Source organism: Mirounga leonina, unplaced genomic scaffold (assembly GCF_011800145.1).
Source record: "Mirounga leonina isolate KUSES-001 unplaced genomic scaffold, KU_Mleo_1.0 Mir_170, whole genome shotgun sequence".
In the NCBI taxonomy this organism is placed as follows: Eukaryota; Metazoa; Chordata; class Mammalia; order Carnivora; family Phocidae; genus Mirounga; species Mirounga leonina.
This window is the reverse complement of record NW_023270433.1, coordinates 11,980,153-11,994,647: the sequence shown is the minus strand read 5'-3', so window position 1 is coordinate 11,994,647 and position 14,495 is coordinate 11,980,153. Positions and strand designations below refer to the sequence as shown.

The following is a 14,495-nucleotide window of genomic DNA, read 5'->3' as shown; positions in this document are numbered from 1 at the left end:
AGGGACCTCTGAGACAACATCAAGCATACTGACATTCATATTATAGGGGTCCCAGAAGGAGAAAAAAGAAAGAAAGGGACAGAAAACCACTTGAAGAAATAATGGCTAAAAACATTCCTAACCTGGTGAAGACATACAAGTCCAGAGAGCACAGAGAATCACAAATAAGATGAACCCAAAGAGACCAGCACCAAAACTGATTATACTCAAACTGTCAATGATGAAGCAGAAAGAGAAAAAAAAAAAAAAAACCTAGTTATGTACAAAATAACCCCCATAATAATACACCTGTAAGAATGGCTATTATCAAAAAGACAAGATATAACTAGTCCTGTAAGAACGCAGAAGAGAAAATGCTCATGCACTGTTGGGGGAAATGCAAAAAGGTAAAACCACTATGAAACACAGCATAGAGATTCCCCCCAAAATTAAAAATAAAATTACCATAAGATCCAGCAATTCTACATCTGAGTATTTATTAGAAGACAATAAAAACACTAATTTGAAAGAGATACAAGCACCTTTGCAGCATTATTTACAATAGCCAAGATATGGAAGCAACCTAACTCTCCATCAATAGATGAATAAAGAAGATATATATATAATGAAATATTATTCACCCAGTAAAAAGACTGAAATCTTGCCATTTGCAACAACATGGATAAACCTAGAGGACCGTGCTAAGTGAAATAAGTCAGACACAGAGGCACAAATACTGTATCATTTCACTTACACATGGAATCTAAAAAACAAAACAAACAAAACAAAACACAAACAGGATCATAGATACAGAGAACAATCAGGTAGTTCCCAGGGGCGATTAGGGTGGGCAGGGAGGGGGACTGGTTGAAATAGGAGAAAAAGATTAAAAGGCTCAAACTTCCAGTTATAGAATACATAATTAAAGGGGATGAAAGTTACAGAATAGGGAATATAGTTAACAATATTGTAACAACTTTGTATGGTGACAGATGGTAGCTAGATTTATCCTGGTGATCACTTTGGAATGCATATAAATGTTCAAAAACTAAGTCCATTGTATTAACAGTTCACTGTATTAGCACTGAAATTAATATATTATTGTATGTCAATATTTTGATAACAAATCAAAATAAACTTGAGGAGGGGAGAGCAGAAGATATTCATGATGTTGAGGTGCTCTGAGATAGTTGTCCTTAAGACAAATGAAGGCACTAAGGGGAAGTCCAAATCAAAGCTTCACAGTTCAAGAAAGAAACTAGGCCCAGATGTCCCTGCCTGGTACCCTATCCTCAGTGCTACATGGGACATACCAAGGTAAGCCCTCAGAGAGGTTGCAAGAGCCAGGGACAGAAAATTATTATCTATCATGACGCCTTCACCAGGCTAAGCACATGTTACTCTATGCACAGACTGTTGAAGACAGGGATGTGGGGCCACTTGGAGAGGGAGAACCTATGTAATTCCTCTGGATCCTTGGAGACAATCCTGCACAAAGTTAATGTGTGTTCTTCTTCTTATTCTCTCCCCCACCAAACACCAGAGATTTAGTGACACAGCATCAGCGGATACTCCCATGAGGGAAGCAAGGGCTGTAAGTATCTATACCTTGGGAAGGATGGTAAGAATCCATGCAAAGGAGCATTCAGATTTAAGAAGCATTAGATTTTCTACAATCAGACACATTTTCTATATGTGGTCTCTTGGCACAGTTTGTCTTCTTTTTCACTAATCATTCCAGGGAGCTGAATAGATGAGGCAAGACTTTGATGTCCTTCCCAGGTAAGAAGTGAACTTTGAGAATGCCTGATCAGAAGGTGTGAATATCTGATCTCAGACAGATAATTAGTCATCACTGGACACTAAGAGAGCTAACTTATCTTTGAGCAAAATGTTGAGATTTATATATATATATATTCATTCTATATATATATTCTATATATATATATCAATTCTATATATATATCTATATATATATATATATTCATTCTACAGTTGAATCCTTCTTTATCCAGTCTACTTGTGAGTCACATTCCCCTGACCTCAGGGTGTGAAATATCAGCCAAAGAACAAGAAAATTCACTCCCTCTCTCTCACTTTACCTTCTCCATCTTTCTTTGCCCTAGAACTATTTACATTCAATTCAACGGTTTTGTATGTCTTCCGTACTTCCACTGCAAATGATGTGGGAAGAAGCATCTTGATTTAAAATAATGGTTCTTTTTTATATTCTTTATTTAAATTCAATTTAGTTAACATACACTGTATTATTAGATTCAAGGGTAGAATTTAGTGATTCATCAGGTGCATACAACACCCAGTGTTCATTACATCAAGTGCCCTCCTTAATACCCATCTCCCAATTATCCCTTCCCCCACCCACCTCCTCTCCAGCAACTCTGTTTGCTTCCTAGAGTTCAGCATCTCTTATGGTTTGCCTCCCTCTCTATTTTCATCTTATTTTTAAAAGGATGGTTCTTCATCAACCACAAACTAGGTGAAATAGCTATTTCATGATTATACAGATGTGCATTTGCCAAGGATAATCTTTATGAGAAGCTAACCTGAACCTGATTCATAGACTGCATCTGTGGTTCCTGTGATTATCAGCCACAGACCAAGGAGGAAAAGGGAATCAAGCCTTCTATAGGCCTCCTCCTCCTTCTCCCTCTCACCTTCAATCTGTTTTCTTTTTTTTAAGATTTATTTATTTATTTGAGAGAGAGAGAGAGCACACTGTGCAGAGAGGCAGAGGGAGAAGAGAGAGTCTTTAGCGACTCTAGGCTTAGCATGGAGCCCAATGTGGAGCTGGATGTCATGACCCCAAGATCATGACCTGAGCCAAAACTAAGAGTCAGACTCAACCAACTGTGTCATCCAGGTGCCCCCCACCTTCAATCTGTTTTCTATAGATTTCTATCACAAAGATTCTAAAAGAACAAGTGAAAATACACCTTTGGCTCTGATTTGTTCATATTCATGAAGAAAATCATTAGGGTAAATGCCCTTTTACAACTCCTCGTTCTCATTGTAAGAACCAGATGGAAAGATGCATGTCCTAGATGACATAAGAACATTAACTGACAGGACCTTTTACCTGTAGGTGCATACAAGTCCATGGGAATGTCCAACCTGACAAGACTCTCTGAATTCATCCTCGTAGGACCGTCCTCTCACCCTGAGGACCAGAAGCCACTCTTTGCCCTCTTTCTTATCATGTACCTGGTCACCTTGGTGGGGAATCTGCTCATCATCTTGGCTATCCGCTCTGATCCTAAACTCCAAAACCCCATGTATTTCTTCCTGAGCATCTTGTCCTTTGCTGGTATTTGCTACACAACAGTCATAGTCCCCAAGATGTTAGTGAACTTATCAGAGGTGAAAACCATCTCCTATGCTGGATGTCTGGCATAGATGTATTTCTTCCTGGTCTTTGGAAACATAGACAGTTATCTCCTGGCAGCTATGGCCAGTGACCACTCTGTAGCCATTTGTAACCCCTTCCGTTATGTCACTGTGATGAACCACAGACACTGTATGCTGCTAGTGACCTTCTCCATAGCTTTCTCCTGCCTCCACTCCCTTCTACATGCCCTCCTGGTGAATCGGCTCACCTTCCGTGCATCAAACGTTATCCAACATTTTTCTGTGATGTCAACCCTGTTCTAAAACTGGCCTGTTCTTCCTCTTCTGTCAACAAAATCGTGGCCATGACAGAAGGGATGGCTTCTGTGATGGCCCCATGTATCTGCACTGTCATCTCTTACCTGAGAATCCCCATTGCTGTCTTCAATATTCCCTCAGTGGCTGGAAAATGCAAAGCCTTCTCCACCTGCAGCTCCCATCTCACAGTGGTGACTCTGTTTTATGGGAGTATTGGCTATGTCTATTTCCACCCTTTGTCCACCTATACTGTCAAAGACCGAGTAGCAACAATCATCTACACTGTACTGACATCTATGTTGAATCCATTTATCTATAGTTTGAGAAACAAAGACATGAAACAGGGCTTAGAGAAACTGATAAGCAGGATTAAGGCTCAAATGGATATGCTTTCTACTACACAAGCCAACAAAATCCGTGGATTCTGATATCAAAGTGTGGGTGTGGGTGCTCATGTACACACACCTGCACAAACTCACAGGTGCACACACATGCACACACACACATCAGCATGTGAGAAAAATTTTTTGGGAAAATATACTCTTTGCTCAATTGTAGCTGCACCCTGTAGTTTTCCAACCTGTGGTCTCTGTCATACCATGGTTGACAGTACCTTCCATGTCTCGGTACCTATGCTACAATGTAGATCACCTCAATATCTCTCTATTCCAGAAAATCACATCCCTTTATTCCTTCCATATTTATAGGGAACCTCCCATATTTCCTTCATTTATAAATTCATCCAAGTTTGGTCACTTGAATTACAAAAGAATCTTTGTACATTTATTTTTTTTAAATTTTATTATGTTATGTTAGTCACCATACAATTTTTGTACATTTATGTAGAAATCTATATATGTGCAAAAATGTCTTGCATTGGGGTGCCTGGGTGGCTCAGTCATTAAGCATTTGCCTTCAGCTCAGGTCATGATCCCAGGGTCCTGGGATCAAGCCCTACATTGGGCTCCATGCTCAGCAGGGAGCCTGCTCGTCCCTCTCCCACTCCCCCTGCTTGTATTCCTGCTCTCCCTATCTCTCTGTCACATAAACAAAATCTTTAATAAAAAAAATGTTTTGCATTTATAACTACTCTGTTCTATCTGAAATAGAAGATTTTTTTGCAAGTGGTTGGGTGAATGTGTGTGTGTGTGTGTGTGTGTTACCTCCTTATTAGACTAGGAGCTTCCCAACTGCAGATCAGAATGTTTTCTGATCATGCCATGATATAACTCGGGTCTCTTTTATTAATTCTCCCAACAGCTGGATATCCTGGGCTCTGGAGTCATTAGATTCACAAAACCTAACATCAATCACATAACTGACTATTAGTAAGCCAGCTCTATGCCTCTGTAGTGTTCTGTTCTCTACTCTTCCTGCCTTTCATAAACTCAGGTTGCATTCATCAAACAACGCTTCCTGAAACTCCTTGCCTATGTGCTCCTCTCTCTAAAGATGCCTGTATTTCCATGTGTTTTCTATTTGTTAGTTTTTTCAGAATGAAGGAAAATTTGTTCTATGTAATCAGAAATGCTCCCTATGGCCACTGAAGACAGAATCAAAAATCAATGGATGTATGTATTATATGTTGGCTAATTGAACATAATAAAAAAAAAAGAAAAGAAAAATCAGTGGATGTAAACTATTAGTAAGAAGCTTTTGGTTTACAAAGCCTCATAAAAAAGAGGTTCTTTTAAAAAAAATAATGATGTACTATATGTTGGCTAATTGAACATAATAAATAAATAAAAATACATGTGGTTTTTGATGTAGTGTTCAACAATTCATTAGTTGTGTATTTTTATTTATAATTGAGCTCCATTCATTTCCCACCTTTCACGGATATCATTGCTCCTTCCAAGTCCCATTTCTAAACTCTCAGGACTTACACAACTTCCCCTGATGTCTTCAAAGACCCAACAGGATTTTTCTTGTTTGTTTTTTGTTTTGTTTTGTTTAGATTAGTCTGTACTTTGGTACTATGCTGATTCAGTTGCTGACATCTGACCTTTTCCCATTCATTTGTCACTATGGGTGATGACTAGGCCATGCTTATGAGATTGATGACTGGCCCACATGTCTTCTTATGCTCTGTAATGATGATCCAATGGTGATATCAGCCTTGGCCAACATGAAGGGTTCTTGCTACAGCCCTTTGATGTTGGTCTAGTCTCTCCACCAACCTGGCTTCTCTCACTCATCTATTTGGTTTTTTTTAATTTACATTCAATTAATTAACATATAGTGTATTATTAGTTTCAGAGGTAGAATTCAGTGATTCACCAGTTGTATATAAAACCCAGTGCTCATTACATCACGTGCCCTCCTTAATGACCATCATTCATCTATTTGAATGAGCCACTCTAGGTCCTTAAAAAACATTTAAATAACCTCCAGGAAAATACTTAGTGCAATATCCAGTCCTCTGATGTCTACAAATACAATGCCACCATTTTCTATTGCTCTTTTTAATTTCAAGAGCAAAAGGAGCACCAGTATAGTCCTCATATTGCACAGGGCCCATGTCCAATCTACTGTCAGATTCACAGACTTAAAGGACCCTGCAAGAGACTCTCTATTGTTATCTAAATATGTCCCATTGCTTTGATTTCTCCTTCATCTCTTCCCTGGGATATATGTGGATTCCAAGTGATGACTCTTAAGAGCTAAGAATCTGGTGTTTAACACGTTGGGGTTTTGGATGGAATTGTGTTTCCCCATGATTTCATAAGTTGACATCCTAACCCCCTCATCTCAGAATGTGACTTATTTGGGGATAGGGTCTTTAAAGAGGTAATTAAGTTAAAATGTCTTTCAGGTGGTCCCCAATCCAAGATGACCGGTGTCCTTATAGGAAGAGAAGATTAAAACACAAACATACACAGATGTAAGATCTTGTGAAGATACTGCAAAGCCAAAAAGAATGTCCTCAGAAGAAACCAACCCTACCAATACCTTGCCCTGACTTCCAGCTTCCAGAATTGTGAGAAAATAAATTTCCATTGCTTAAGTCACCCAATCAATGGCACTTTATTATGGCAGCCCCAGAAAACTAATACAATATACTTGATAATTCTGCTGCAGAGAACTGAAAAGTACTGGGGCGTCTGGGCAGCTCAGTTGGTTAAGCATCCAACTCTTGGTTTCAGCTCAGGTCATGATCTCAGGATTGTGGGATTTAGCCCCATATCAGGTTCCTTGCTCAGCATGGGGTCTGCTTACGATTCTCTTCTTTTCCCTCTGCCCATCCCGCTGCTTGCACTCTCTCTCTCTCTCAAAAAAATAAATTCTTTAAAAAAAAAAAAGAAGTGAAAAGTAAGCAATGCTTTAGCCCCCAATTTTTTTTTTTTTTAGTGTGTAGGGATAGGTACTTTTTTTATTGTTATGTCACCATACCCCCCAATTTTTAATTCACAATATCTGCTTGCCATAAATCTTCCATTTTGGCAATGAAATCTATTTTCAAAACCTGAAGGTCTCTGATTCATCAATTATCTCATATATCTCTTATATCTTTTATATATCTAATATAAAACTGGGAACTTACCATAACCTCTAGTTCACCTAGAAATTAAGACCCAGATCACAACTAGCGAGAGATGGGGGTGAAAAAGTCAACATTACAACAAAAAGACAAGGGAACACTGATTAAACTGAAGTCTCAACTAGCTAAAGAATTACTATGACCACAGGACCTTTGAAGATGTCCTGCCATCGGTCTCATGAGTTATGTGGGAAATCTGAGACAGTCTTACCTTCCTGTTAAGCTCTGAAAGAGAAGAACCTGTGACAGCTCCTTATCCGGCCTTCTTCTAACACAGGTGAGGTCAAAGCTGAATAGCCAGGTTCTCCCTAGTATGATTTTACTTGACCTGGTTTGAATTTTACTAAATTGTTTTTCCATTTATTTCTTTTTTCTTTTTTTTCTTTTATTTATTTCATTTTATGTTAATCACCATACATTACATCATTAGTTTTCCATTTATTTCTAACATTAATAACTAGAAGCCAACTCTCCACTATAGAGAACTGATGGTTACCAGAGGAGAGGTGGGTGGGGTCATGGGTTCAACAGGTGATAAGGATTAAAGAGTGCACTTGTGATGAGGACGAGGTGTTGTATGCAAGTGTTGAATCACTATATTGTATACCTCAAACTAATATTACACTGTATGTTAACTAACTGGAATTTCAATAAAAACTCTCAAAAAAGAAAAAATAATTAGTCCACCACTTTAATTTATAAGAAAAACAAAGAAAGATAAGGACCTTAGATGCACGGCTAGGTCCACAAAAAAGAAGGAGCCAAGTACAACCAAGACTGAAAAAGATAAAGAAATAGCAAATCATTCTTCAAACAGTTTAACTACTATACTGACATCTTTATGTCATACAAAGGGAATATAAGTGCTATGTATGAGTATCTGCTTAGGGTTCCTCTCTCTACAGGAGATTTCAGACAAGATCATTTTGCTCAAAAGAAAAACTATAGGTGTTTCAGGGGCCCCAAGTTTTCCCCAATACATTCTTGATGAGTATGAAAGGAAGGAGAAGTCATGAGATGAGATGAGGCTGGGGACTGTGAGGCTGAAGTGCCCATGGGAATTCCTCCACACTAGGCTGGCCAAAGTGCACCTAGAAACAGGATTTCCACTGGGAAGTTAATCTGTTGTGCCAGAATAGCAACTAAGGTCCAAAGCCAAGGATGAAGGCTCTAATTCCTACATTCTAAAGAATGTTCTAGCACTGGTAGGCTAACCCCCACCCATCAGGGCTTTTGGAAAGCAACTAGCACAAGCTCTACTACCACCAACTACCACTCAAGTCTCCTACTTCCATTTTGCCATTTTTCCTTGGGCAGCATTTTCATTAATAACCTCACAGAAAGAGGCAGCTGAGTCTTAGAGCAGGACCCAAATTTTCTTGAGTTCCCTGGCCATAATGCCTTCATAATTTCCATCATCTTGTGAACTAACATTGACCTTTTATCATACATTTTTAATAAATTTAAAAATGCCAGCCAATGTACACCAAGTCACCATGGTAATGTGAAGATAACTAGCATAAATCAATCACCTATAATTCTGACTGATGGGAATTAATGACCTCATTTTAAAGAAGAGGAAACTGAAATTCAAAGAGGTGAAGTGACTTGCCCAAAGTCACCAGCAACTAAGTGGTAAACAGAATTCAAACTCAGAATTGACTAACTCTGCGTCCCAAGTGCCTACCCAAACACGATGGGTAGAAATGGGAGCTATCTGTGACCCCACCTTAACTTGTGTGAGGATATCCTCAAGAACAGCCACAACTTTCCCCAGAATCCTTTCTTGGCTCCTATTCCAGAAGAGTTCTGAACCCGATGACTGATGTTCTGACCAGGACATCAACACTTTTATTCTCAATGTACAGCATGCTTCTCTGACTACACAATGAAATGGGTGTGCCTGGGTAGTCTGTTTCTTTGACTAGGGACAGTGTTGTGATCAGTTGTGGCCATGGTTACATTGAGAATGATTTGATGTGCTGAGAGGCTCCAGGCTTAATTCCCAAGTAACCATTCAAAAGACAAACCTTTACCCCAGAACTCAATTTAATTGGGATGTAAAAGGAGCTACCCTCAGTGGTTAATTAGCATTGAAGTAAAGGATCCTAGAGGTTCACCAGCAAGATCTCCCCAGAGCCTCATTAAGAAAGTTGAGATTGTATCTCATCCCTCTGAGGCAGCTTCTACCATGATAGTTGTTCAGAAACTTTTCTGGCACAATGTCATTAGTGAGTTCTCCTGCTTTCCCCTGGGCTCCCATCAAGGGGCCATATTCTGCTCTGATTCTAGAAAGGTAATTGAGGATGCCATAACTCTAAGGCTTTGCCTCCTCCCACCTGAGCCCATTCATGCAAGGGCAGCATTGGAGGGAGCTACTGAGTAACCAATTTAGAGGAAAATAATGTTTAAACCAGTTCTAGCCAGAACCTTTTCCCTTATATGCTTTGAAGAACATTTTCCTTGAGGCATAGAAATCAACTCCCCCATTCCTTTTGGTCTCCTAATTAAAGACCTTTGCAATAGTGTCTATTTTATCCAAAGCAGTGGTTCTCAGCCTCCTCTGCACATGTAGCATCACCTGGGGACCTTACAAAAAGATCCGGATGCCCAGGACCACACCCCAGACCAATTAAATCAAAGTCTCTAAGATGTAACCCAGGTATCAGTAGTTTTAAAGCTCCCAGGTAATTCCAATGAACAGCCAAGGTTGTGAACCACTGATCTCTTTGGGGGACCCCAGTTGGCGTGTGAAATTTGATAGTGCCATTGTTGTGATTTTAAGGTTTAGCAAATTAATATCCTTCTTCCCCTCTCTCGTAGGTATGTTTTTATGTATCATGAAGTATTTATTTAAGGTTTTTATGTGTCAGTATTTGATGCTAAGAGAGGACACAAAGAAGGCACTGTGTTAAAAAATATTTTAATTCAGGGCGCCTGGGTGGCTCAGTCGTTAGGTGTCTGCCTTCGGCTCAGGTCATGATCCCAGGGTCCTGGGATCGAGCCCCGCATCGGGATCCCTGCTCCACGGGAAGCCTGCTTCTCCCACTCCCACTCCCCCTGCTTGTGTTCCCTCTCTCGCTGTGTCTCTGTCAAATAAATAAAATCTTTTAAAAAAATAAATAAAACTGGGAAATAGATATACAGAATCAAAACATGGAAATACATATAGTTGACCCATGAACAATGTGGGGATTAGAGGCACTGACCCCCTGTGCAGTGGAAAATCCATGCATAACTTTTGACTCCCTAAATACTTAACTACTAATAGCCTACTGTTGACCAGAAGCCTTACAGATAGGGGCACCTGGGTGGCTCAGTCATTAAGCAGCTGCCTTCGGCTCAGGTCATGATCCCAGGGTCCTGGGATCAAGCCCCACATCGGGCTCCCTGCTCAGCGGGAAGCCTGCTTCTCCCTCTCCCACTCCTCCTGCTTGTGTTCCCTCTCTCGCTGTGTCTCTCTCTGTCAAATAAATAAAATCTTTAAAAAATATATTTCAATTCTATTTTTCTCACCTTCCACATTGCTTTCCTTTTTTTTACTTTCTGAGAATATAGATAACACATGAATACAGTCTAGTTATGAAAATTAAACAGAAGTTATAATGTACAAACTGAAAACCCCTCCTGAATTTCACCCACAAACCTGTTACATAGAGAAAGATATCTTCACACATGCAAATATAAAGATTAAAAGCATTTGTTGTGATGAGCACCGGGTGTTGTATGGAACTATTGAATCACTGTATTGTACACTTGAAACTAATATTACACTAACATTAACTAACTCGAATTTATTTTTTTATTTTAAGTCTTTTTATTATTATTATGTTCAGTTAGCCAACAAATAGTACATCATTAGTTTTTGATGTAGTGTTCAACGATTCATTAGTTGCATATAACTAACTCGAATTTAAATTAAAACTTATTTAAAAAAATTTTTAAAGGCTCTTTAAGACTTTTATAGACCAATCCACAACCCCGACAATTTCATTCGAATATAATTATGTATAGAGAATCTAAAAGATTGGTCTATAAAAGTCTTCAAAAAAAAAAAAAGGAAAGATGAAGAACTATGGACATTAAGGATGAAGTAAAATAGGAAAATATTAACCATGTTGGTTTCGGTTGCTAAAATTCTTTAAGGAAATTTGTGTTTTATAGTGGAAGACATGTTTATTCTAATTTCTATTTAAATGTATTGCAATTCTTCCTTGAATTGTGTTTGGAAAAGATTGCAAAATCTCTTGGTGTATCAATTTTCCTAAAATAAATTACTCGAAGCAGAAAAAAAAATAAAGGCTCTTTAAATAGAAAAAAAAAAATTAAGAGGATTGAAATCACACTACATAAATATATTACCTTTGAACTTGACTCTTCACCTAAAAATATGTCTTAAGGATGGTTCCAAGTCACTACTATCTACAATATACTATTGTTTTTAACTTGTTCATATTATTTTAATAATAATAATAATTTATAATATGAAGCTACCATAATTTAACCATGTCTTCATTCCTGAGCATTTAAACTGTTTCTATTTTCTCTTGTATCTATTATAAACAATACTTCTATGAATACCTTGTATACATACATTGTTCAAATGTGTACACATCCATTGTTCAAATGCCTTATATACATAAAAGTGGAATTTGAGAGATACTGTCAAGTTGTTCTCCAAAATGGCCGTGCCAAATGCACAGAAAGTGCATTTCTGTGCCAATCTGTAGTACATGAAGCACCTTTCTCCTCACACATTCAATACCATGTAGTATCACCATCTTCAATGGTGATACGTCTACTGGTCAAAATAAATAATACTTTATGTCTTTTATACGTTTATTGGTCCTTCCTATTTCTTCCACTGTGAATTACCTGTTTATATCCTTTTCTCATTTTTCTATTGAAGTATTAGCCAGAATGGATTTCTACATTGCAACAGTAAATTAATCCCCAAATCCCAAAAGTTTCTCACAGCAAAATTTTATTTCTTGCTCACACGATACATCCATTACAGGTCACCAGGGCTGTTCGATGGATAGTGATTCAGAGAAAACCACACTGATAGAGGTCCACCACAGCTTATCAAAAACCTATGGCCTCCTTGGCAGGGAAAGACAGATTGGAGAATTTCACGTGGTTTTCCATTGCCTTAATCCAGAAATAACACACGTCACTTAAACTCATATTTCTTTGGACAGAAGTTGTCATGTGTTCATAACAAACTGCAAGGGGTGGGAAATGTTAGTTTTTGTATGGAATATTTGGTAAACATCACTGTTCCTATCACAATTAGAATATGTGTCATTTTCTTATTAATTTTTTGGAATCCTTTCTACTAAATGATCACTAATCCTTTCTATTATATGAATACATATATATATATATACATCATCAGTATTTTCTCCAAATCCTTTGACTCTCTTTTAACTTCATTCATGATATCACTGGTCACACACACGTTTTCACTTTTATATAGTCAAATCTGCCCATCTTTTCCTTCACAACTTCAAGGTTTATATTTTGCCAAGAAGGGTTATTCCATCCACAAAATTATAAAAATATTCTCCTGTATTTCCATGTTATAGTTTTAGGGATTTTTACTTTTAAATCTTCAAATACATCTGGAATTTATTTTCTTTTTTTCAATTTTATTTTATATGTTATGTTAATCACTATACATCATTAGTTTTTGATGTAGTGATCCACGATTCATTGTTTTCGTATAACACCCAGTGCACCATGCAGTACGTGCCCTCCTTAATACCCATCACTGGGCTAACCCATCCCCCCCAACCCCCTCCCCTCTAACACCCTCCATTTGTTTCTCAGAGTCCATAGTCTCTCATGGTTCATCTCCCCCTCCGATTTCCCCCCCTTCATTTTTCCATTCCTTCTCCTAATGTCCTCCATGCTATTCCTTATGTTCCACTAATAAGTGAAACCATATGATAATTGACTTTCTCTGCTTGACTTATTTCACTTAGCATAATCTCCTCCAGTCCCATCCATGTTGATGTAAAAGTTGGGTATTCATCCTTTCTGATGGCTGAGTAATATTCCATTGTATATATGGGCCACATCTTCTTTATCCATTCATCTATTGAAGGGCATCTCGGCTCTTTCCACAGTTTGGCTATTGAAGACATTGCTGCCATGAACAATGGGTGCATATGGCCCTTCTTTTCACTACATCTGTGTCTTTGGGGTAAATACCTAGAAGTGCAATTGCTGGGTCATAGTGTAGCTCTATTTTTAATTTTTTGAGGCACCTCCACACTGTTTTCCAAAGTGGCTGTACCAACTTACATTCCCACGAACAGTGTAAGAGGGTTCCCCTTTCTCCACAACCTCTCCAATATTTGTTGTTCCTTGCCTTGTCAATTTTTGCCATTCTAACTGGTGTAAGGTGGTATTTCAATGTGGTTTTTTTTTTTTTAATTTTATTATGTTAAGTTAGTCACCATACAATACATCATTAGTTTTTGATGTAGTGATCCACGATCCATTGTTTTCGTATAACACCCAGTGCTCCATGCAGTACATGCCCTCCTTAATACCCATCACCGGGCTAACCAATCCCCCCTCCCCCCTCCCCTCTAAAACCCTGTTTGTTTCTCAGGTCCATAGTCTCTCATGGTTCATCTCTCCCTCCAATTCCCCCCGCCCATTTTTCCCTTCCTTCTCCTAATGTCCTCCATGTTTTGATTTGAATTTCCCTGATGGCTAATGATGATGAACATTTTTTCATGTGTCTGTTAGCCATTTGTATGTCTTCTTTGGAGAAGTGTCTGTTCATGTCTTCTGCCCATTTTTTGACTTGATTATTTGTTTTTTGGGTGTAGAGTTTGAGAAGTTCTTTATAGATCTTGGATACCAGCCCTTTATCTGTAGTGTCATTTGCAAATATCTTCTCCCATTCTGTGGGTTGCCTCTTTGTTTGGAATTTATTTTCACATATGGTATAATGTCAAGATCTAAATTTATTAAATTTATCTTTTAATTGAATACACATTTGTCCCACAATTTTCTTTCCTCTCACATCGAAAAAGGCTAAGTGCCTTTTTAGTTAGATCTATTTCTGGATTCTACTCTGCTCCATCAGCTGGATTTTACATTCTTACACCAATACTATGCTGTTGTAACGAGCAAAGCTTTGTTGTATGTTTTTCTAACTGGGAAGACAAACCCATCATCATTATTTTGCTTTGTTTTCAAAATTATATTGTTACTTTTACAGATTTTCTTTTATTAACAAGTTTTAGAGTAGACTTGACATATTCTATAAAGAACCCTTTTAGAATTTTGTGAG

The 14,495-nt window shown here is 38.2% G+C and overlaps 2 protein-coding genes across 3 annotated transcripts in view; one reads left to right on the top strand and one right to left on the bottom strand.

Moving 5' to 3' along the window:
- LOC118017723 (olfactory receptor 1L8-like) overlaps positions 1 to 14,495 on the bottom strand; it is a 224,418-nt gene that overhangs the window by 135,191 nt on the left and 74,732 nt on the right. The window lies entirely within an intron of this gene.
- On the top strand, positions 2,801 to 4,070 carry LOC118018121 (olfactory receptor 1L3-like). Its single transcript, XM_035016589.1, is given in 2 exon segments — positions 2,801 to 3,622; positions 3,625 to 4,070. Coding segments are annotated over 2 exon segments (972 nt in total). The 5' UTR covers positions 2,801 to 3,096.